Source organism: Balaenoptera physalus (assembly GCF_965194825.1).
Source record: "Balaenoptera physalus genome assembly, chromosome: 6".
In the NCBI taxonomy this organism is placed as follows: Eukaryota; Metazoa; Chordata; class Mammalia; order Artiodactyla; family Balaenopteridae; genus Balaenoptera; species Balaenoptera physalus.
The window spans coordinates 63,093,695-63,118,642 of record NC_138885.1 but is presented as its reverse complement, the minus strand read 5'-3'; the positions used below and the strand labels follow the sequence as shown (position 1 = coordinate 63,118,642).

Below are 24,948 nucleotides of genomic sequence, written 5' to 3'. Positions count from 1 at the left end.
TTTAGGTCTGCTCTTTCAAGCGTTTCAGTTCAGCAAATACTCTCTTTATGGCTGTAATCCTCTGCATGGCTGACTCATCACAGAGGCTTCAGGTGTTGGAAACCTATACAACATTTACCATCTTAGATCTGGCTCCCCAGTGAATGCCTCAGTGGTCATCAAGAATAAAATGGAATAATCCTGACAAGAAATTTTGTGTCCTTCCGTTCATCTGCTGCTGGTGGTCTTGACCTGGCTGTGTAGCCTCTGAGGCATGCTGCCAGAGCAGTTTCCCGGGGTTATTGTTTCTGATTGACAGGACATGCTGTTTGTTGAGGGAATGACATCGTGGTGCAGAGTTAGAGCAGGACGGTCATTCAGCATGGTGGGATTTCACACAGCCAGGTGGATCAGAGGGCGTCCAAGGGGGTCTATGCTAAAAAACATTTTTTTGAATTACTTTCAAAGCCGTGTTTGTTGGTAGGAGGGGACAAAGAATAAAAAGGAAAGTAGATCAAGGTAACGGGCTGGAATATTGTAAAGCAGCATTTTAGTGTTTTTTAGTTTCTGCTACCTTTTCTAGTCTCTTGAAAACCTCAGGTCTCCTTTCATTTTTCTTGTCTTCCCTTTGGCGGACAATGGATATTAATTAGCCTTCATTCTTCTTCATAATGGAGAATAGAATCTTATTCAGTCATTAAAAGTGACATGTTTATACACTCATTTAAACCTGTAAAGTATTTGTAGCCCAGGTGATAGGAAGGGCATTTGCACCCAAGAATTCCTAGTTATGACTTCACCCTCTTTTTGACATGAGAACTGCTCCCAGGGTGACTCCAGACCCTTAGACATAGTCATAATGTCTTGCATTCAAAATGAGGTCATGACACCCTGGGAGTTTGAGGGCGAATGTCCTGTACTTTTATTCCTGCTGAAGCGAAGCCTCACGTGGTGCTTTCTTAGGGCTGAGGCGAGGGCACAGGAGACATAGATCAAATGCGGGCCTTTTATTTTTACCCACATGTCCTTTTATCTTGTCATGTCCAAATTGGATTAATTTTTTCTTCGTCACAGTCCTTGGAATGAAAGATATGCTGGTCCATGTTGTTATACTTGGTCTGGAGGGTAAATGGGAACTGTTATCTTGATCCCAGGACTTTCTTGGTCTTTCTTGCTGGGGAGTCACAAGATGGTGGGCCATCCAGCAGGTGTGGTAGAACTCAACTCACAACTCTGCAAGTGTGATCGGATTCTAGAAATTCTGGAGAATCCTAGACCTGAGAGTCTCAGGAATTATAATTTACTTGAGAATTTCCTGAAGCCCTAGGGGGTGGGAACCTTGTTGGTGTAGGCTGTGGAGGTCATTCTCCAAGGGAAGAGAGCAGGGTGAAGGAGGGTGAAGAGTGGATGTGAACTTGGGGGGTCAAATGAAATATTTGGCACCAGTGGACCAAAGATAGGACAATTTCTGTGCCCCTTAAGCTTTATAATCTTTGAGAAAGACACGTTCTTTCCCCCACATATTGTATTGTTTATATGTCAATTATATTGAAACACTTTCTACACGGTAGAACTGAGACTATTATGGCATTGAACAGAGCTCTATTATGTAATGGATTTTCAATAAGCCCATATTAAATGAATGAATAATGCTAATGAATAATCAGAAGAGAATATATTTTTCATGTCTTAAAAATGATTTTAATTTTGGTTACGATTTTTGACATCAGAGGAAAGGCAGCTGGGTAAACAGACCTTTCCAGATACTTTATTGCAGGCACAGATTTGTATCTTAATGAGCCACTGGATATAAGGCAGTTCTTCCTGTAGTGATGGAAATGTCTGTGTCTTCCAGTATGGTAAACACTAATCATATGTAGCATTTGAAAGGTGGCAAGTGTGACTTGGAAATTGAATCATTAAATTTATTTTATTTTAGTTAATCTAAATATAAATTTGAGAAGCTGCAGAGGGCAGTGGCTACCATATTGGAAAGCACAATTTTAAAGGGATGCATTTACACTAAAAGTCAGATATTTTGTAAACCAACATTAACAAATGAAATGCAAAGGCAATGTGTCCAAGCAGTGTTGTGCATCACCTGCAAAGTTATCCTTTACGTAGATTTTAAAAAACCTTGGGTTTTCCCTAGTATGATAATGCCTATTTTTTTCCCCCTAGAGGGTACTTACTTAGGCAGGGGCATCACCATATTCCTGTATAGCTTGTCCAAGATTTTTTTCAGAAGGTGCTCAAGAAATGCTGTTAAACACGATTACAAATGGTTATTTCCTATGTGGCAGATTTTGATGATTGCCAGATGTGGGGAGTTTGTGACCAGATATGTGAAGACCGAATTGGCCATCACCAGTGCCACTGTGTAGAGGGGTATATCTTGGAGCACCAGCAGCGCTGTAAAGCTAATTCTTCTTGTGAGTAAATTAAAGACACTTGTGTTTCTGAACAGTAAACTTCTGATGACTATCCTCTTTCCATAGCAGACGACAAAAGAAATATCAGCATTGATGCGGATGGCAGGGTTTTATTACCACAAATCAGGAATGGCTCCTGCTTTTGGAAGAATAGGTCAACATTAATTTCATACTTCGGTTATTAGGGACCAACTTGTGGATTAACAGGTTTTTTTTGTTTTTTTAAAATTTTTATTGGTTGCTTGTTCACTTTGGGACTGGAATATTATGTCATCTATCACATAAATTTTATGAGTACATTTGACCTACTTTTAATTACTGTACCTACCATATGGTGACAAGTACCAATAGGCATTGTTTGTGCAAAATTTAGAGGTGGTTCAAAATGGACCTGCTAAATTTGGATTAGTTTGTGAAAATGCCCTCATTCTAAGAGTACTGTGGTAGAGAAAAGTCATGAAAATTTGTTTTAAAAAATTGGGCCTCCCAAAGCATTTTTGTCACCATGGATTTCTGGGTAATAAGATCTTGACTTTACTCTTTTTTTCCAATTGTTTTTTCACACCTGTTTAAGGTGCCTTTGGGGGCTTTCTGAAACTTATCGGCCCACATGATCTATGAATTGACCGTTTTCTAGTTGTTTTTGTGTAGAAATATTGATATGCTGTGGACGAACATTTAGATTTTTACAACTGATTTTTAACATTTATTTATTTTTGAATAGGTATTATACTCACATTTTCAAAAATTTAAAATTATTTAGATGATATATGACCTCCCCCCACCATCTCTGTTCCCCTCTGCCTAGTTTCCCACTTCTCCTCTCCTATGGATAATCACTGTTTAATTCTAGAGATTGTTAAATGCGTAAATAGGAATATACAAATATAGACACTTAACCCTATTTTTACATGTATGGTGGTAAACTATACATACAGTTCTTCATCTTGCTAATGTTGCGTGCTATATTTTCAAGGGCTTTCCATATCAACCCAGACAGCTCTTTTTCATTTTTTTTTTTTAATTTTGTTGTATTTTTAAATTGAAGTATAGTTGATTTCCAATGTTTCAGGTGTACAGTTTTTTTTTAATAGTGGCAAAATCCATTTTTTGGTTGTATATAATTTATTTAACTAGTCCTTTACTTATGGACTTTTATATTATTTCTTACCCTTTGATATTGCAAACAAGACCTCAGTGAATAACCTTATTCATTTTGCATTCTTGTGAGTATATGGGTATAGCAAATTTGGATCCACCATTGCCATGTTTTTCACAGAGTGGTTTCTCACTAATCCTTAAAATGTGTTTTGTGTTTTACACAATCTAAAGTTGCACCTGGGATAAGGTGCCCACATCATCAAAGATTCTCCATGATACCTCAGTGTCATTGAACTAGCAATCAGTACATTCGAGTTCTTGGCAGACGCTGTTCCTAACTTACTGTGATTTTGGACATTTCATTAAGCCTCTTTGTGCCTCAGTTTGCCCATCTGGAAAATGGATAGAATGACATATATGTGTGCCTCAGAAGGTTTAAAACCAAATAAGAAAACGAGGTTATAAGTTGCTTCATCATCTTTGTTCACTTGAAACGACTGATAATGCCTTCCTTCTTCTCATTTAGTTGGTGAGGCCTCTGTGATCTTCTCCAATGGTCGGGATTTGCTAAGGGGTGATATTCATGGAAGCACCTTTGAGATCCTGGTAGAGTCTCAAAATCGTGGATCGGCTGTGGGTGTGGATTTTCACTATCACCTACATAGAGTCTTTTGGACTGACATTGTGCAAAATAAGGTAAATAGAAATTTCTGGAGTGTAGCTCGGGAGCTGATAGAACTCCAAGCACAAAGTGTTGATAGCTTTTCATTTTTGGGGGAGTAGAGGGGAAAGTTCCTTTGTTTTCTAACAAAAAAGGCCCTTGAGATATTTTATGTTAATCAGCACCTTTTACAGCTATAGTATTACATGTGACCTATTAAACAAAGCACTCTATTATATGGATTAGCCTTGAGCAACTTTTAATTTTATTCGAAATGGAGTCCAAAAGCCTAATTAAAAGAAATAGTAGACATTCTTTCAAAACTGGGTAGATATTTGGTAGTAATTTTTGAAACTTGATCATTTAAAATGTAAAAAGTATTCTGCTTTCCTGTATGATAAAAATCAGATTTTTACCTGCATCTTCTAAATGGAACAGTAATTGAGGATTGGGTAGCAAATATTGACAGTATTTTGTTTAACAGCCAAAATTTCATTATGTTCTCTTATTTGGAAAGTGTGATGGATCTGATTTCAACTTTGAGTAATGCAACGGAGATTTTTAAAACATAAATTTTGGAGAATCCTAAAGAGTTATGAAATTTTATTTCTTCCCTTACATTTCCTTGTACCATTAATAAAATTTTAATTCAATTAACTGATAATTTGCATAAAATTTCTAAAAATTGAGACTTTGGATTATTAGCAGATCTGATTTAATGACAGCTAGAAATCAAAACAAACCACTACCACCTCCTCCACCAAGATATCCACATTGAATTAAACTTTCTCTAAGTACCAAGAATTAGAAATGCAGGCTTTTTTTTTGTAAACCCAACTTTTTATATATGCCTCATATGCTTTTAAAGAAACTCCCTGCCCCCAGTAACCCATGATGTAAAATAACAAGTCTCTAGTGAATTCTTTTTTTTTAAATAGATCTTTATTGGAGTATAACTGCTTCACAATACTGTGTTAGTTTCTGTTGTACAACAAAGTGAATCAGCCATATGCATACACCTGTCCCCATATCCCCTTCCTCCTGAGGCTCCCTCCCATCCTCCCTACCCCACCCCTCTAGGTCATCACAAAGCACCCAGCTGATCTCCCTGTGCTATGCTGCTGCTTCCCACTAGCTAACTATTTTATATTCGGTAGTGTACGTATGTCGATGCTACTCTCACTTCGCCCCAGCTTCCCCCTCCCACCCTGTGTCCTCAAGTCCATTCTCTAGTAGGTCTGTGTCTTTATTCCTGCCCTGCAACTAGGTTCATCAGTACCATTTTTTGTTTTTGTTTTTAGATTCCATATATATGTGTTAGCATAGAGTATTTGTTTTTCTCTTTTTGATTTACTTCACTCTGCATGACAGACTCCAGGTCCATCCACCTCAGTACAAATAACTCAATTTTGTTTCTTTTTATGGCTGAGTAATATTCCATTGTATATATGTGCCACATCTTCTTTATCCATTCATCTGTCGATGGACATTTAGGTTGGTTGCATGTCCTGGCTATTGTAAATAGTGCTGCAATGAACATTGTGGTGCGTGTCTCTTTTTGAATTATGGTTTTCTCAGGGTATGTGCCCAGTAGTGGGATTGCTGGGTCATATGGTAGTTCTATTTTTAGTTTTTTAAGGAACCTCCATACTGTTTTCCGTAGTGGTTGTATCAATTTACATTCCCACCAGCAGTGCAGGAGGGTTCCCTTTTCACCACACCCTTTCCAGCATTTATTGTTTCTAGCTTTTTTGCTAATGGCCATTCTGACTGGCATGAGGTGATACCTCATTGCAGTTTTGGTTTGCATTTCTCTAATAATTAGTGATGTTGAGCATCTTTTCATGTGCCTCTTGACCATCTGTATGTCTTCCTTGGTGAAATGTCTATTTAGGTCTTCCACCCATTTTTAAATTGGATTGTTTGTTTTTTTGATATTGAGCTCCGCAGACTGGCTGAATGGATACAAAAACAAGACCCATATGTATGCTGTCTACAACAGACCCAATTCAGACCTAGGGATACATACAGACTGAAAGTGAAGGGATGGAAAAAGATATTCCATGCAAATGGAAATCAAAAGAAAGCTGGAGTAGCAATACTCGTATCAGATAAAATGGACTTTAAAATAAAGACTGTTACAAGAGATAAGGAGGGACACTACATAATGATCAAAGGATCAATCCAAGAAGAAAATATAACAATTATAAATGTTTATGCACCCAACATAGGAACACCTCAATATATTAGGCAAATGCTATCAACCATGAAAGGGGAAATCGACAGTAACACAATAATAGTAGGGAATTTTAACACCCCACTTACACCAATGGACAGATCATCCAATCAGAAAATAAATAAGGAAACACAAGCTTTAAATGACACAATAGACCAGATAGACTTAACTGATATTTTTAGAACATTCCACCCAAAAGTGGAAGAATACACTTTCTTCTCAAGTGCACACGGAACATTTTCCAGGATAGATCACATCTTGGGTCACAAATCAAGCCTCGGAAAATTTAAGAAAATTGAAATTGTATCAAGCATCTTTTCTGACCACAACGCTATGAGGTTGGAAATCAGTTACAGGAAAAAGCTGTAAAAAACACAAATACATGGAGGCTAAACAGTGTGCTACTCATAAGGAGGAAGCTTATAGCAATTTAATCTCACCTCAAGAAACAAGAAAAATCTCAAATAAACAATGTAACCCTACACTTAAAACAACTAGAGGAAGAAGAACAAACAAAACCCAAAGTCAGTAGAAGGAAAGAAATCATAAAGATCAGAGCAGAAATAAATAGAAATGAAGAAAACAATAGCAAAGATCAATAAAACTAAAAGCTGGTTCTTTGAGAAGATAAACAAAATTGATAAACGCTTAGCCAGACTCATCAAGGAAAGGGAGAGGACTCAAATCAATAAAATTAGAAATGAAAAAGGAGAAATCACAACTGACACCGCAGAAATACAAAGGATTATAAGAGACTACTACAAACAACTATATGCCAATAAAATGGACAACCACAGAGAAATGGACAAATTCTTGGAAAGGTACGATTTTCCAAGACTGAACCAGGAAGAATTAGAAAATATAAACAGACCTATCACAGGTAATGAAATTGAAACCATAATTAAAAATCTTCCAACAAGCAAAAGTACAGGACCACATGGCTTCACAGGCGAATTCTATCAAACATTTAGAGAAGAGCTAAAACTGATCCATCTCAAACTCTTCCAAAAAATTGCAGATGGAGAAACACTCCCAAATTCATTCTATGAAGCCATGATCGCCCTGATACCAAAACCAGAAAAAGACATCACAAGAAAAGAAAATTGTAGACCAATATCACTGATGAACATAAATGCAAAAATCCTGAACAAAATACTAGCAAACAGAATCCAACAACACATTAAAAGGATCATACACCATGATCAAGTGGGATTTATCCCAGGGGTGCAAAGTTTCTTCAATATATGCAAATCAATCAATGTGATACACCATATTAACAAATTGAAGAAGAAAAACCATATGATCATCTCAATAGATGCAGAAAAAACTTTTGACAAAATTCAACACCCGTTTATGATAAAAACTCTCCAGAAAATGGGCATAGAGGGAACCTACCTCAACATAAGAAAGGCCATATATGAATTCTTTTTTTTTAAAATCCAAATGACTGATTTGTGCAACAAAGATAGGTCCCTGGAATGAAATATAGGAAAACTGCTCCCAGTGAATTATGCTTAAGAAGTGTAATAATTTTGGTTTTTCTTTCAGGTTTTTTCAGTTGACATTAATGGTTTAGATATCCAAGAAGTTCTCAATGTTTCTGTTGAAGACCCAGAGAATCTGGCTGTGGACTGGGTAAATAATAAACTTTATGTTGTAGAGACCAATGTCAACTGCATAGATATGGTAAATTTGGATGGAAGCCAACGGATTACCATTATAAGTGAACATTTGGGACATCCTAGAGGAATTGCCGTGGACCCAACTGTTGGGTAAGTTATGTGAATACATACTGATTCCAGCATTTTTGGAGTTTTATTTCTCCCCCGTACACAAAACATCCATTGGCATAATTGAAGGTTAATCCTGACTTCTTTTAGGTTCTGTACTCTAGAATCCATGTTTATTTCATATCTCTTTTCATAGAAGCTTTAAAGGAGTTGGCTAAATATAATTCAATTTGAGGATATGCAGTCCAAACACACCTACTGGTGTCCTAAAAATACGTGATATTTTTGGGGTATGAATTTTATTCTTAGTGTTTGCCACATTCTCCTGGCTGAGAAATTGGATTCTGTTTTCTGACTCTAATAGTATTGTCACAACTAAACCATTATTAACATGATCACTCTAACATAAGTTGTAAAGTTGTTTTAAAGAGGGGATAGATCTGAAACCACTAGGTGGCGTTGCGAGGGGCTCTGAATATCCCCGGTTCTTTATGTCTCAGGGCAGAGAGAATTCAGCGAGAGGCAAAGTGATAGATAAGAAGTGATTTATTAGAATAGGTCGCTTGTGAGGCTTACAAGCGGGCAGGCGAATGTTGTGCTGCCCCAAGTACTTAGTGGGTTACATTTTTATAATCGAAGGAAGAGAGGGGAGGGGGAGAAGACCACCTTCTTTTTCATTCTTTGAGTCTTCCATCATTAACTCCTCCTATACGTTGGGCGGGGGAGTTTTTGAACCTATATGGTGTCTCCGGGACTGTCACTGCACTATGGAGAAATTATTTCAGGTCTCAGTACAATGAGGGTCTTTCACTTTGAAATATCACCTTTCTGTAAGTTATTGTTTTTTTGTGTGTGCAAAGAGAATGTCCTAGGGGTCATTAACTTGTTGACATCACTGGGCAGATTATAGACCTTATTTTCCACTGTTGTTTTATTGTTTTGGGGCATGTCTCATGCTTCTGTTGCATGGTTTTGTTGGTAAGCAAGTTGGCTTGGTTTTGTTGTTAAGCAGGCCAGTCTGGCTTTGATGCTAAGCGACTTGCTCTGCTTTATGAGTCAAGCAAGCCCACATTGTTTCAGGATTTTTCCATTACTTTCTTGAGTGATCATTAACTTACTGTGGTCTCCCAAAACCCCCTAAAGTTCCCTCTCTATCTGCAATCCCCTAATGTGGTTTCTAAGCTAACTATTTGATTACCCTACTCTATCCCCTATCAGATCTATCCCTTTTAGTGATTTCTTGTTAGAGACTGGGGTTGAGATGTCAGTGTTAATACCTCATTACAAGTTGTTCAACTGTGAATCAATCCAGCAATAGTGATAATGCTTACTTTTCTCCAGGTGTAAATTAAAATTTTCCTCATCTTCACATTTGAGACCAGTTACGGGGGACTAGCTTTCTCCTAGATTTTCACAGTTGGGTCTTAGGAGCCTTGGATGAACTTGAGGCTACTTAAGTGTTGGTGAATGGTGATTATTCATTTCTATTTCATGATTTCAGCTGTCCTTCCTTGAAAATGATGTATATGTTCTCTAGACCATGCCTTAGAATGAGGAATTAAGGAGGGAAATGGCTTGATAGTTTTTTCTTTTTTACAGCCTTTTTGCTGGCTGTAAAAAAGAGAAGTGAAGGATGGAGGGAAATGGCTTGATAGTTTTTTCTTTTTTACAGCCTTTTTGCTGGCTGTAAAAAAGAGAAGTAAAGGATGGAGTCAGGGATCGGGGAGAATATTAAGAAGTTAAGAAGGTAGATGTGCATTTTTTTTTTTTTTTTGCCTGCCAGTTAGTACATTTTAATAGTTGCTATTTGGAGTTGTTGACTCTCCTGATTGGCCCTCACAGTTTCTGATTTTTAATACTTTAAAATTTCTCTGTTGTTTTAAACCCCCATGGTTCTCTAATCAGCTAGAGGAAATTTCCATTGATCCAAACATACAATCTCAAAAAATATTTTCTAGGTAAACTTGTAAAATAACTGATTCTTTCATCTTTTGGTTTTCTTTTGTAGTTATTTATTTTTCTCAGATTGGCAGAGCTTTTCTGGGATACCTAAGATAGAAAGGGCTTTCATGGATGGCTCCAACCGTAAAGACTTGGTGACAAGAAAGCTGGGATGGCCTGCTGGGATAACCCTGGATTTGGTATCAAAGCGTGTTTACTGGGTTGACTCCCGGTTTGATTACATTGAGACTGTAACTTATGATGGAATTCAAAGGTAAGAAGTTTTTTTTTTATATCTTTATAAGTTTTGGGGAAATACATAAAATTTATGGAGAGAGAAACTGAAGGACTAGAATTAAAAGATTGCTTTGTTGGTTGACATAACTTGAATGATCTTTGTGTTGACATTGCACGTTGTGACCTGCTCTGAGTTTTAGCTTGTGTTCCATATTAACACTCATTAAATATTACCTACAGCATTTGTTCTTTGATTTCTCTTCTCCAAGCCCTCTCTCACTCCCAGATGAAGCACATTATTTTCATTAACTTCCGAGTCCATTTATTTGTCTGGGTCCCTTATGGTTTGTTTCCAAAGATCACTTTATCTTTTAGCTTTCTATCTTCCCTCCAGTAAATAAGTTTTATTATTTTTTTAACATTATCTGGTGGGAATTAATTGGATTTTATACTGCTCTTATATATATTTCAAATCTTAAAGAGAAATTCTGACTTTACCTGATATACTTCAAAGACATTTAAACAATATTTGAACGCAGAGTATGGCATACCTTTTTCCTTCATCTTAGTTGGATTAGAGCTCACTATAAATTAATTAAATTGTTACCTATTTTAGATCCTCTTCTGTTGGTATTTTCAAAAACTGGTTAAACATGGTCTTTAAATTTTGACCAAGAAAAATTACTCTAGTCAATTTGATTTTTCCAAATGACGTGATTTTACTGTTTTCTCAGTGAAAAGAATATTCTAGTTTTGGTTTCTCCTTTATCTCTATTTTGTAAGGATGGTATCACAGTTTGCCACTGGATTTTATATTCTTAGAACAATCTCTACTTGGTTAAATGAAGTGATTGGGTATTAAGGCTATGACGTATTGTCACTGAAACTGGTTCCCATAGTGAGGATAGGAATTAATTTAATGAAAAAATAATCATATAAGTCATATAAAAACAATTGAGAAATTGCCTAATTTTTTTTCACTTTCACAGTTGTTTTGGCATTAATTTTATAGTCTAAATATTTTTATGCTATGGTTAAAGTAAAACATAAAAATCAATGGAATTTCAGAAAGATTCGAGTGGTTTGCTGGCTGTGGAGAAATATGGAGGAGATACTAAAACTCACAAGTACAGCTAAAATCATAAAGTCATTGCCTCTTGCTTTACCAGCAGGTGGCATTTAGATTAATGGAATTTATTATTATTATTATTATTATTTTTTGGCTGCTTTGTGTCTTCATTTCTGCGTGCGGGCTTTCTCTAGTTGCGGCAAGCGGGAGCTACTTCTTTGTTGTGGTTGGTGGGCTTCTCATTGCGGTGGCTTCTCTTGTTGCAGAGCACGGGCTCTAGGCTTGCGGGCTTCAGTAGTCGTGGCACACAGGCTCAGCAGTTGGAGCACATGGGCTCAGTTGCTCCGCGGCATTTGGGATCTTCCTGCACCAGAGATCGAACCCGTGTCCCCTGCATTGGCAGGCGGATTCTTAACCACTGCCCCACCAGGGAAGTCTTCTAGACTTCTGGAATTTGCTAAATGAAAAAAAACCCCATTAATTTTAATGTACTATGTCACTATTGAGTGTTTCAAAGTTTGCACTCACTTGCCATCTTGGGTTTCTTTGTTTTTTTCGCGTGCAGTGTGATTCCCAGTGTTAGTATCTTCAAGTCTTTTCTTAAAGCTCTATTGTGCTCTTTAGTTTTCCAGGGCTGCTGAGATTTTTCTTTGAGGTCTTTCTCCTATGCCAAAAGAAAAGAGGTTTCTTTCACGTACCATCCTCTACCTCACTTTACTTATGTGGCCTCAGTGAATTACTGTTTCTGTAGATGCAGTCATGGCAGCAGTGTTGATTTCTTCCCCTTGCCTAGCACCTCTTACCTGTGTTGTCTTCCATTTTAGCGGCTCTGGGCACTCTGCCTCCACTACAAATATGCTCAGCTGACGGTTTCGTCAGACAGAGGCATACCAGTGGTAGCCCTACTTTTTCCCCTCCCTAGAGTGACATCAGGAATAAGTCTGTGTGTTTGCTGTGGGGTGAATTCTCCAGCTCACTGTCTTGCTCCCTAATTGCTGAGAAATGGTCAGTGGTGAGCGTGGAGTAAGTGTTGAAGTTGTCTACCAGACTTCCAGTCCCTTGTTACACTCTTTCCCCTACAGATTTCAAAATGATATTTCACATCTTAGACCTTTTTTATATGTGGAGCAACCTTAAAAGAATGAAGAGCAGGTGGGAAAACAGTAATTTTTCAAAAGATCTAGAACAAGCGAGGACGGAGACTGGAATTTAAGTGCCAAGGCTCTTTTCGAAGAGACAATAGGAAAATCCTTCTAGCGAGTATAGACAGAAATACACCTGCATCTTAAAATGTATCTTGACTATATATTCTGTATTGGTAGCAAGAAATTTTTTAGCTCTTTAAGCATTTACGTGAACTAATTCCACCTTTTTTTTTTTTTTTTTTTTTGGAACTAATTCCATCGTTAATCAAAATTGTATGGTATATATCTTTTGTAACAGGAAGACAGTAATTCATGGAGGCTCGAACATTCCTCATCCCTTTGCAATAAGCTTGTTTGAAGATCATGTGTTCTTTACCGATTGGACAAAGATGGCTGTAATGAAGGCAAACAAGTTCACGGAGACTGACCCACAACTGTACTACCGGTCTTCCCTGAGGCCTTTTGGAGTGACTGTTTACCATGCCCTCAGGCAGCCCTATGGTAGGCCCCTCAGCAGTGGAAAACCATGCTTGCTACTGGCCTTGGTAGAAAGGTTTTCTCAAAGTTCTCATGAGATTTGGGTGGCATTCTCAAATATATGATGGGTTATCTAGAGAGTTCAACCCTCTGAAATTGGCTTTGCCGATCGTTGGCATTCTGGAGAACTTGATGTATTTCAGAGTTAAAATGCCCAATCTACAAAGAACTTAGAGGTGTATTTAACAGATATTTATTGGCACCTGCGGTATACCAGATCCTGTCTACAGGCTGGAGAAAGAGCAGCAAACAAACCAAACTAAAATACCCATCCTTATTCTACGGGAGGAATCTCCCAATTCAACCCTCTAATGTTGCAGTTGAGGAAACTGAGGCCCAGAAGAAGAAAATGACATGCTAAGTGGTCATTTTAGGTAGTGTCAGAGCTATTTTTTTCCTTCTTCTCTGTTGTATATTTATGACACCTGTTATTTGGTTTGCATTGGGTCTGTCATAGGTCAGCTGGGTTTGGTATCTCTCAGGCTGGTCACTTATCAAAGAAAAGAAATATTTTGATTCAGACACTGAATGTTATTTTATAGTACTTATGTTACTTATGTTATTTTACAGTAAGTTCTGTTTGTTTCAAGGTTTTAAATTGACATGACTGTTTAGACTGTGTATACAGCTCTCTTCTGTATTTGCTCATGCATCAAAGAAAAGAAACACAATAAACTAGACTACATCAGAAGAAAGCTTAATACCAGTGAACAGTAATTCAGAGAAAGACAGATTTCACTTTAAAACTGTAATGCTAAGTGATAGGTCTGGCTAGGATGGAGAAAGACTATAAAGTAATTAGGTTGATTAAAAAAACTCAAACCAACCAACCACTAAACTGATAGATTCAGATGACTACCCTTCAATGCAGTCATCCTAGGAAACAAGTACTTCATTGGAAACTGTATACTGTACCTGAAAGTATACACTGTATTAGAAAATACCTATTTGGAATAATCAGTTCATGAGCTACTAAATTCACATCTGCCCTTGACCAAAAATATTACCCAGTTTTATCATCTAAATTATTTCTATTATTTGCTTCAGAATTATACCTGCCTGTGTTTCTCAAAATTAATCTACCCGAGAAGGTGAAGAGACTATTTTAAAGAATAAGTCAAAGGCTAAGAAGACAATTTCAAAAGCAGACATTTTTAGCTCTGACAGCCTTGTGTACAGTGAACTTCCTGATGTCACTGCTTTGAGAGTGGTTTTTGGACGTATAAAATGGTTTGTGTTTCAGACATGTAGGGTTTTGGAATGAGATCTGGATTTGAATTCTAGTTTAGCTATTTAACCACTGAGTAATCTTGAGCAAGTTGTCTCACCTTTTGGAACTTTGGTTTCCTTTTCTGTAAAACTGCGATAATATTTACCTCTTAGAGGCATTGATTGTTAAGTTGTCCTACAAAATAAGCATCCAGTGAGTTATAGTTATTTACTCTATTTTTTGAATGGTAAAAAATAATACTAAGGTTATTTGGGGGGCAGTTATATTTTAGTCACTGAGGCTAGCAGACAGAGTCTGTTACAGTTATAGGGGGGAAAAGAACCCCCAAGGTTATCCAGTTGCAGGAGTCTTGGTTGTTTTTTTTTTTTTGCCACCATCAGTTTGAGAGTAGATTCGAGAGCAACAATGACATTGGGAGCAGCTAAATGTGGATGTATTCAGTAGCAACCAGTAGTGAGGTCTCCAAGGAGTTTCAAACCCAATTCACCCACAGGTCTCAAAATGGCTTCGCATGTCTTGGATAAATATGCATTTCTAATTGAGATTTAACCATGTGCATTTTTCCCTCCAGCTAGCAATCCATGTGCAGATAACAATGGGGGCTGTCAACACATCTGTGTCCTCAGCCACAGAACATTTAATGGTGGTTTGGGCTACCGTTGCAAGTGCAGGCTCGGCTACATTCCGGATATGGATGACTACCACTGCGTTGGTAAGAAATCAGTTTTGGACTGTCTTTCTGATGGTCAGCACAGGGGTATGTGCTGCTCTTGGACTGGGCCAGCTCCCTGTAGCACTTCTTCACAGCAAATAAACTTTTGGTAGCCCCCGGGCATCTTCCTTGGTAGGCACCTTTCCCTCTGTACAAAGAGCTGTGTTGGAAGATGTAAATTTCTGTCCTTTGGGACACATCTAGGGTTTCCTTGGGCTCCCCTTTCCCTTTATCTCCTTCCTGAAATCTCTGTCTCTTTTTAATTTTTAAATTTTTAATTAATTTTTTAAAGATCTTTATTGGAGTATAATTGCTTTACAATGGTGTGTTGGTTTCTGCTTTATAACAAAGTGAATCAGTTATACATATACATATGTCCCCATATCTCTTCCCTGTTGCATCTCCCTCCCTCCTACCCACCCTATGCCACCCCTCTAGGTGGTCACAAAGCACCGAGCTGATCTCCTTGTGCTATGCGGCTGCTTCCCGCTAGCTATCTATTTTACGTTTGGTAGTGTATATATGTCCATGCCACTCTCTCACTTTGTCCCAGCTTACCCTTCCCCCTCCCCGTTTCCTCAAGTCCATTCTCTAGTAGGTCTGTGTCTTTATTCCTGTCCTGCCCCTAGGTTCTTCATGACCATTTTTTTTTTTTTAGATTCCATATATATGTGTTAGCATACGGTATTTGTTTTTGTCTTTCTGACTTACTTCACTCTGTATGACAGACTCTAGGTCCACCCACCTCAGTACAAATAACTCAATTTTGTTTCTTTTTATGGCTGAGTAGTATTCCATTGTATATATGTGCCACATCTTCTTTATCCATTCATCTGATGATGGACACTTAGGTTGCTTCCATGTCCTGGCTATTGTAAATAGAGCTGCAATGAACATTGTGGTACATGACTCTTTTTGAATTATGGTTTTCTCAGGGTATATGCCCAGTAGTGGTATTGCTGGGTCATATGGTAGTTCTGTTTTTAGTTTTTTAAGGAACCTCCATACTGTTCTCCCTAGTGGCTGTATCAATTTACATTCCCACCAACAGTGCAAGAGGGTTCCCTTTTCTCCACACCCTCTCCAGCATTTATTGTTTATAGATTTTTTGATGATGGCCATTCTGACTGGTGTGAGATGATATCTCACTGTAGTTTTGATTTGCATTTCTCTAATGATTAATGACGTTGAGCATTCTTTCATGTGTTTGTTGGCAACCTGTATATCTTCTTTGGGGAAATGTCTATTTAGGTCTTCTGCCCAGTTTTGGATTGGGTTGTTTGTTTTTTTGGTATTGAGCTGCATGAGCTGCTTGTAAATTTTGGAGATGAATCCTTTGTCAATTGCCTCATTTGCAAATATTTTCTCCCATTCTGAGGGTTGTCTTTTGGTCTTGTTTATGGTTTCCTTTGCTGTGCAAAAGCTTTTAAGTTTCATTAGGTCCCATTTGTTTATTTTTGTTTTTATTTCCATTTCTCTAGGAGCTGGGTCAAAAAGGATCTTGCTGTGATTTATGTCATAGAGTGTTCTGCCTATGTTTTCCTCTAAGAGTTTGATAGTGTCTGGCCTTACATTTAGGTCTTTAATCCATTTTGAGTTTATTTCTGTGTATGGTGTTAGGGAATGTTCTAATTTCATTCTTTTACATGTAGCTGTCCAGTTTTCCCAGCACCACTTATCGAAGAGGCTGTCTTTTCTCCACTGTATATTCTTGCCTCCTTTATCAAAGATAAGGTAACCATATGTGCATGGGTTTATCTCTGGGCTTTCTATCCTTCCATTGATCTATATTTCTGTTTTTGTGCCAGTACCATACTGTCTTATTTATTTATTTATTTTTTATTTTGGCTGTGTTGTGTCTTTGTTGCTGCACACGGGCTTTTCTCTGGATGCGGCGAGCAGGGGCTACTCTTCATGTGGTGCACAGGCTTCTCATTGTGGTGGCTTTTCTTTTTGCAGAGCACGGGCTCTAGCCACATGGGCTTCAGTAGTTGTGGCACACAGGCTCAGTAGTTGTGGCTCATGGGCTCTAGAGCACAGGCTCAGTAGTTGTGGTGCACGGGCTTAGTTGCTGTGCATGTGGGATCTTCCCAGACCAGGGCTCGAACCCGCGTCTCCTGCGTTGGTGGGCGGATTCTTAACCACTGCGCCACCAGGGAAGCCCCATACTGTCTTTTTTTTTTTTTTAATTTTATTTATTTATTTATTTATGGCTGTGTTGGGTCTTCGTTTCTGTGCGAGCTTTCTCCAGTTGTGGCAAGTGGGGGCCACTCTTCATTGCAGTGCACGGGCCTCTCACTATCGCGGCCTCTCTTGTTGCGGAGCACAGGCTCCAGACGCGCAGGCTCAGTACTTGTGGCTCACGGGCCCACCTGCTCCGTGGCATGTGGGATCTTCCAGGACCAGGGCTCGAACCCGTGTCCGCTGCATTGGCAGGTGGATTCTTAACCACTGCGCCACCAGGGAAGCCCCATACTGTCTTGATTACTGTAGCTTTGTAGTATAGTCTGAAGTCAGGGAGGCTGATTCCTCCAGCTCCATTTTTCTTTCTCAAGATTGCTTTGGCTATTCGGGGTCTTTTGTGTTTCCATACAAATTGTGAAATTTTTTGTTCTAGTTCTGTGAAAAATGCCAGTGGTACTTTGATAGGGATTGCATTGAATCTGTAGATTACTTTGGGTAGTAGAGTCATTTTCACAATGTTGATTCTTCCAATCCAAGAACGTGGTATATCTCTCCATCTATTTGTATCATCTTTAATTTCTTTCATCAATGTCTTATAGTTTTCTACATACAGGTCTTTTGTCTCCTTAGGAAGATTTATTCCTAGGTATTTTATTCTTTTTGTTGCAGTGGTAAATGGGAGTGTTTCCTTAATTTCACTTTCAGATTTTTCATCATTAGTGTATAACAATGCAAGAGATTTCTGTGCATTAATTTTGTATCCTGCTACTTTACCAAATTCATTGATAAGATCTAGTTGTTTTCTGGTAGCATCTTTAGGATTCTCTATGTATAGTATCATGTCATCTGCAAACAGTGACAGCTTTACTTCTTCTTTTCTGATTTGGGTTCCTTTTATTTCTTTTTCTTCTCTGATTGCTGTGGCTAAAACTTCCAAAACTATGTTGAATAATAGTGATGAGAGTGGGCAACCTTGACTTGTTCCTGATCTTAGTGGAAATGGTTTCAGTTTTTCACCATTGAGAATGATGTTGGCTGTGGGTTTGTCATATATGGCCTTTATTATGTTGAGGTAAGTTCCCTCTATGCCTACGTTCTGTAGGGTTTTAATCATAAATGGGTGTTGAATTTTGTTGAAAGCTTTTTCTGCATCTATTGAGATGATCATATGGTTTTTCTTCTTCAATTTGTTAATATGGTGTATCACATTGATTGATTTGCGTATACTGAAGAATCCTTGCATTCCTGGGATAAACCCCACTTGATCATGGTGTATGATCCTTTTAATGTGCTGTTGGATTCTGTTTGCTAGTGTTTTGTTGAGGATTTTTGCATCTATGTTCATCAGTAATATTGGCCTGTAGTTTTCTTTCTTTGTGACATCTTTGTCTGGTTTTGGTATCAGGGTGATGGTGGCCTCATAGAATGAGTTTGGGAGTGTTCCTCCCTCTGCTATATTTTGGAAGAGTCTGAGAAGGATAGGTGTTAGCTCTTCTCTAAATGTTTGATAGAATTCGCCTGTGAAGCTATCTGATCCTGGGCTTTGTTTGTTGGAAGATTTTAAATCACAGTTTCAATTTCAGTGCTTGTGATTGGCCTGTTTATATTTTCTATTTCTTCCTGGTTCAGTCTCAGAAGGTTGTACTTTTCTAAGAATTTGTCCATTTCTTCCAGGTTGTCCATTTTATTGGCATATCGTTGCTTGTAGTAATGTCTCATAATCCTTTGTATTTCTGCAGTGTCAGTTGTTACTTCTCCTTTTTCATTTCTAATTCTATTGATTTGAGTCTTCTCCCTTTTTTTCTTGATGAGTCTGGCTAAAGGTTTATCAATTTTGTTTATCTTCTCAAAGAACCAGGTCTGTCTCTTTTTCAAACTATGCTCTTGAAATTCTGTAGGATTTAATTTTGAGTTCTTTTCTCTACCATGTGTATATCCTTTCCACTTTAGATGTTAGTCTTAACTCTAATGGGGAGCACTTCCCATCACTTTTATTGACCTCTCTTAGCTCACCACTTTTGCCTAAGTCAGGTAATCACATCTTGATCTCACCTGGCTTTACTGCTGTATTCCAAACTAAACTCCTAAGTGTTGGGTGGCCCATTTCTTCATCTAGTGTTTACTCCTCAATTCAGATTTTCTCTTTATTTCTGCCTCTATGCTCTTGGTTGCATTCTTACCCTAAATGCTTCCTGTCCTCCTCTTTGGTCACCTGCACATCTACTCACAGTTAAAATAGGCTACTGCCTTGGCTTCAGCTGATGATGAAATGCACTCCTACAATATTTGTTTCTCTTATGTTCCCTTTGACAACTCTCCTTTTTAATGCCTTTGGCAAATTCTTACTCCCTAGATGGTGCTGCTTCTGGCTTAGTACGTAAATTCTCTTATTTTAACTCAAACAAATTTGTTCACTTTGTAGGTAACCCTAGATTCAGATAAAAATCACCCTCGTTTAAAAAATCATGTGTTTCTTTTTGATTTCCTGGCATACTGTCACTGTCTCCTTCTTTGATTTTACATGTCACTCCATTCTTTCCTGTTTCCTCCATTCCTCCACTCCCTTTCTTCTTTCCTTCCTTTATTTCTTTCTAAAAAATTTACCTGGTGGCTGTCAAACTTCTCTTTTGCTGGTCTTAATATCCCCCAAACTGCAATAGGATTTTTGATATAGATCTCTACACAAAAGTTAATGTAACTCGAGAATTTTGATGGGATTATTATGCAGTTAATACCAATTTAGATATTAAGCATATGGACACCATGTTTTTTTTTTAACATCTTTATTGGAGTATAATTGCTTTACATTGTTGTGTTAGTTGCTGTTGTATAGCAAAGTGAATCAGCTATACATATATATATATCCCCATATCCCTTCCCTCTTGCATCTCCCTCCCACCCTCCCTATCCCACCCCTCTAGGTGGTCACAAAGCACCGAGCTGATCTCCCTGTGCTATGCAGCTGCTTCCCACTACCTATCTATTTTATGTTTGGTAGTGTATATATGTCAGTGCCACTCTATCACTTCATCCCAGCTTACCCTTCCCCCTTCCCGTGTCCTTAAGTCCATTCTCTATGTCTGCGTCTTTATTCCTGTCCTACCCCTAGGTTCTTCAGAACCATTTTTTTTTAGCATACGGTATTTGTTTTTCTCTTTCTGACTTACTTCACTCTGTATGACAGACTCTAGGTCCACCCACCTCAGTACAAATAACTCAATTTTGTTTCTTTTTATGGCTGAGTAGTATTCCATTGTATATATGTGCCACATCTTCTTTATCCATTCATCTGATGATGGACACTTAGGTTGCTTCCATGTCCTGGCTATTGTAAATAGAGCTGCAATGAACATTGTGGTACATGACTCTTTCAGAATTATGGTTTTCTCAGGGTATATGCCCAGTAGTGGGATTGCTGGGTCATATGGTAGTTCTGTTTTTAGTTTTTTAAGGAACCTCCATACTGTTCTCCATAGTGGCTGTATCAATTTACATTCCCACCAACAGTGCAAGAGGGTTCCCTTTTCTCCACACCCTCTCCAGCATTTATTGTTTGTAGGCTTTTTGATGATGGCCATTCTGACCGGTGTGAGGTGATACCTCATTGCAGTTTTGACTTGCATTTCTCTAATAATTATTGATGTTGAGCATCTTTTCATGTGTTTGTTGGCAATCTATATATCTTCTTTGGAGAAATGTCTATTTAGGTCTTCTGCCCATTTTTGGTTGGGTTGTTTGTTTTTTTGATATTGAGCTGCATGAGCTGCTTGTATATTTTGGAGATGAATACTTTGTCAGTTGATTTGTTTCCAAATATTTTTTCCTATTCTGAGGGTTGTCTTTTCGTCTTGTTTATGGTTTCCTTTGCTGTGCAAAAGCTTTTAAGTTTCATTAGGCCCCATTTGTTTATTTTTGTTTTTATTTCCATTTCTCTAGGAGGTGGGTCAAAAAGGATCTTGCTGGGGCACCATGTTTTATATAAATAAATCTTAAGGATAAATTTCTCAGGGAGAAGTAAGATTGTAATACTTCAATTCAAGATTGTTTTGCCTTCACAGTTTTTTTTTCTTCCCTTCTTTCCATTATTTCCAACTATGTTTTCTACAGATTTATTTTTTTTAATGTTTATTTCAGAATGACATTGCAGAATTATAACATGTGTTTTATGGGTGTATAAGTAATTTCTCTGGAATTGGGAGAAGGCAAGAACTATGCTGTGGCTGACTGTGTGTGTCCCTCTTTCTACAGCTGCTGAGCGATTTCTGTTCTTTTCATCTGATGTGGCTGTTCGTGGCATCCCGCTCACCCTCTCTCACCAGGCAGATGTCATCCTTCCAGTGACAGGACATGCTTCCGTCTTTGTTGGGATTGATTTTGATGCCCAGGAGAAGGCTATCTTTTTTTCAGATACAACAAAAGACATGATTTGTAAACAAAAGATCGATGGCACAGGTGAGAATGGGTTTAAAGGGGTTTTTTTTTGCATATTTTGTCTGTCTTCAATAATAATACTAATAATTTTTTCATTAAAACTTTGCATTCACTTCTTAAGCAGGGTCTTTTACTAAGCTTGCTAAATACTTTTAGACTGGGAAAAGAAATCTACTGCTTTTCTTTTGAATTGAGTTTAAGTGAACACTTCCTTTATTTTCAAAATAAGTCACAAATGAGAGTGCCTTTTAAAACAAATATTGTTGTAATTGGACAATGAAGAATATTAATATTGACAAATCTTAACATATGGACACTCCATAATAGCAGTGTCAAATGTATGAAAGCTGTTAATGGGTTAATTAACTAGAGGCTGTTCCCTATATTCAAGCAGCCAGACTGAGCCAATGGAATGACCTCTCTATAGGGATGCTGCACTACGTAAATGCTGGACTTGGAATAATAATATTTATTTTTAAAAGACATGAATTATATGTAAATATGGATTTACTGTAAGTTTTCAGTTGATTGGAATTCTGTCAAAATCTTCATAATCCTCACAGAAAGATAAATTATAGTCAGTCATACCTTACCAGTTGGGTACTTTATTGGATGTTGGCATGATCCAGTACTTTGATTTTACAATCCACTAATGGGTCGAAACCTGAAGTTTGAAAAAAAAAAATCAGTAGCCAGTATAACATAGCAACTAAGAGGGGCCAGCTCAGGAGCTAAACTGCCTAGCTTTGAATCCTGGCTCCTCACATTTCCTAGTTATGTAATCTTGGGGAAGTTACTTACTTTCTTTGTACCTCAGTTTCCTAAATCTGTGAAATAGGAATAATAATAATAATAATAGAGGTACTACATAGCTCATAAGGTTGTTGAGAGAATTTTAGGCTGATACATGTAAAACACCTAGAATAATGCCTGGAAAATAGTAAATATTCAGTAAATGTTAGCTATTATTGTAGCTGTTCTCAATGAAAAACTCTATTGCTCTGCCCCGCCCTGCCCCCAACTCAGACCTGCTCGCTAGAGGTAATTCCTTACCATTCTTTTACCTGTTTGTTCTATTATTTGTCTCCGTGTTTCTAAATATTTTGCTTATACTGTTACTGAGTCCAAGTTTGTACTGCTTGCTGCATGACAGGCCAGTAAATCTAGAGATGAGGTGTTGGGGCAGGGAATAGCGACTTTATTCGGAAAGCCAGCAGACTGAGAAGGTGGTGGACTAGCGTCCCAAAGAACCATCTTACCCGAGTTAGAATTCAGGCCTCTTTTATACTAAAAGGGGAGAGGGTGTGGCTGGTTGTTGCAAACTTCTTGGTGCTGGAATCCTTTGTTCTTGCAGCTGTCCATGTGCATCTGGTCACTGTGTTCTTATAAACCACTAACAAGACAAATGTTATTCTCTGTTCTGCAACTTTTTATCTCTATATGAATGGAAAAGTCTTACACCTTTAAAGATCAGAGCCTTGAGAATGGGCTCTCCTGTGTATTTCAGGCCATAGGCAACATTCCTTTACAAAAGGTGCACAGCCAGCATGACTAAGCACAGGCAACATAGCACAAAGGTTAGAGTTAAAGGAATAGATTCAATATGGAGTCAGGTTTGTTCTTCTCTGTTGCAGTACTACTTCTTGATTTGCATATTAGACATTTATTTTCATTGTTATAGATAGGGATTTAGCTCTTACATTCCCCTCTACCAACTTCCCTCTCCCCCTGTTCTCCCTAAAAAGCTAGGTTGTAATTTTTGTTCGCTGCTAAGTCAAGTAGTATTCCATGATGACATTTCTTGAACAAATTTTGATTTCTTTTTTCCTCCAGTTAACAATTGCTCCATCTTCATTTTCTTAGTTTTCTACGTAGCTATTATATTTTCCCCAAATGCTCCAACAGATCTATCAAATGCTTGTCTGTGTATCTATTTATCTATCAAATGAGAACAATCTATAATTTTTTCCCCCTCTGCTGTTCAGTTGGATCTGGTACACAACTCTTGTCTTCCGATTTGCCTCTGCCACTTTCCTGTGCTGGTTTTCCTGTTTCTGGCAAGCCACTTGTTTCTCTTTCCAGGCTGATTTCCTTATTTTGCTGAAACACATTATATAGTAGCTTCTTAAGAAGAATGAGTTGGTGGTACATATTTCGAGTCTGAAGGTGTTTTTATTTTGCCCTCCAACTTGATCATTTGACTAGGTGTAGGGTGAAAGTAATTTTACCTCAGAAATTTGAAGACATTGCTGCACTCTCTTCTAGTAGCCAGTGTTGAGAGTCCTGTGGCATCCAGAGTAGCATTTCAGTGTGTATGACCTTTTTTGGGGGAGGTTGTTTTTGTTCATTTCTGGAAACTTTTAGAATCTTTTGGTTATCCCATTCATCTTGAGATTTCTCTCCCATTCTGGGAATTTTCTTGCCTTTGCTTTTTTTTTTTTTTTTTTTAATAAGTTTATTTATTTATTTATGGCTGTGTTGGGTCTTCGTTTCTGTGCGAGGGCCTTCTCCAGTTGTGGCGAGCGGGGACCACTCTTCATCGCGGTGCGCGGGCCTCTCACTGTCGTGGCCTTTCCCGTTGCGGAGCACAGGCTCCAGATGCGCGGGCTCAGTAGTTGTGGCTCACGGGCCTAGTTGCTCCGCGGCATGCGGGATCCTCCCAGACCAGGGCTCGAACCCGTGTCCCCTGCATTGGCAGACAGACCCCTAAACGCTGCGCCACCAGGGAAGCCCGCCTTTGCTTTTTCTATTCGAGAATGTTAGATTAATTATCTATTTTTTTCTTATCTTTTCTTTCCTAGTTTTCATCTCTATCATTTTGTTCTACTTTCTGTGAGATTTTTTGGCATTTCAGTTTTAGCCTTTCTATCGAATATTTAATTTCTCTTGTATTTTCAATGTTGAAGAGCCCCTTCTTGCTCTCTGATTATTCCTTTTTAAAAATAAAGCCTGTTCTTGCTGCATAAATTCAATCTCTTCTTATTCTATGAAGATATTAATTACATTAAAAAAATTAATTTTCCTCTTTCCATCTTCTTTGGGTTCCTTTTTCCTTTTGGTTTGTTTCAACTTTCTCCTTCATGAAGGAAGCTTTCTTCAAATTTCTTTGAGCCTTGTTTGATATTAAGAGCAAAGCTATGAAACACCGACCAGAAGGCTGTTGGTATGAATGGGCCTCATCAGCTGGTGATAAGGCAGCCTTTTTGTTGGGAAGCTTCCAAATGTCAGTATCAGAAAATCCTCTCTGGAGATAGTCAGTTTCTCCTTAGTAGCTGCTTCCATTCTCCCTATTGGGGTGAGGGGTAAGAGGGGGAAGCTAGTA

At 38.1% G+C, this 24,948-nt stretch overlaps 1 protein-coding gene across 1 annotated transcript in view; it reads left to right on the top strand.

Moving 5' to 3' along the window:
* LRP2 (LDL receptor related protein 2) overlaps positions 1-24,948 on the top strand; it is a 199,779-nt gene that overhangs the window by 61,980 nt on the left and 112,851 nt on the right. Inside the window, exons 10-16 of the mRNA XM_082465320.1 lie at positions 2,283-2,411; positions 4,039-4,208; positions 7,958-8,181; positions 10,148-10,354; positions 12,830-13,032; positions 14,871-15,011; positions 21,444-21,647. Coding sequence (XP_082321446.1) covers positions 2,283-2,411; positions 4,039-4,208; positions 7,958-8,181; positions 10,148-10,354; positions 12,830-13,032; positions 14,871-15,011; positions 21,444-21,647 — 1,278 coding nt within the window. The remainder of the gene's footprint in view (positions 1-2,282; positions 2,412-4,038; positions 4,209-7,957; positions 8,182-10,147; positions 10,355-12,829; positions 13,033-14,870; positions 15,012-21,443; positions 21,648-24,948) is intronic.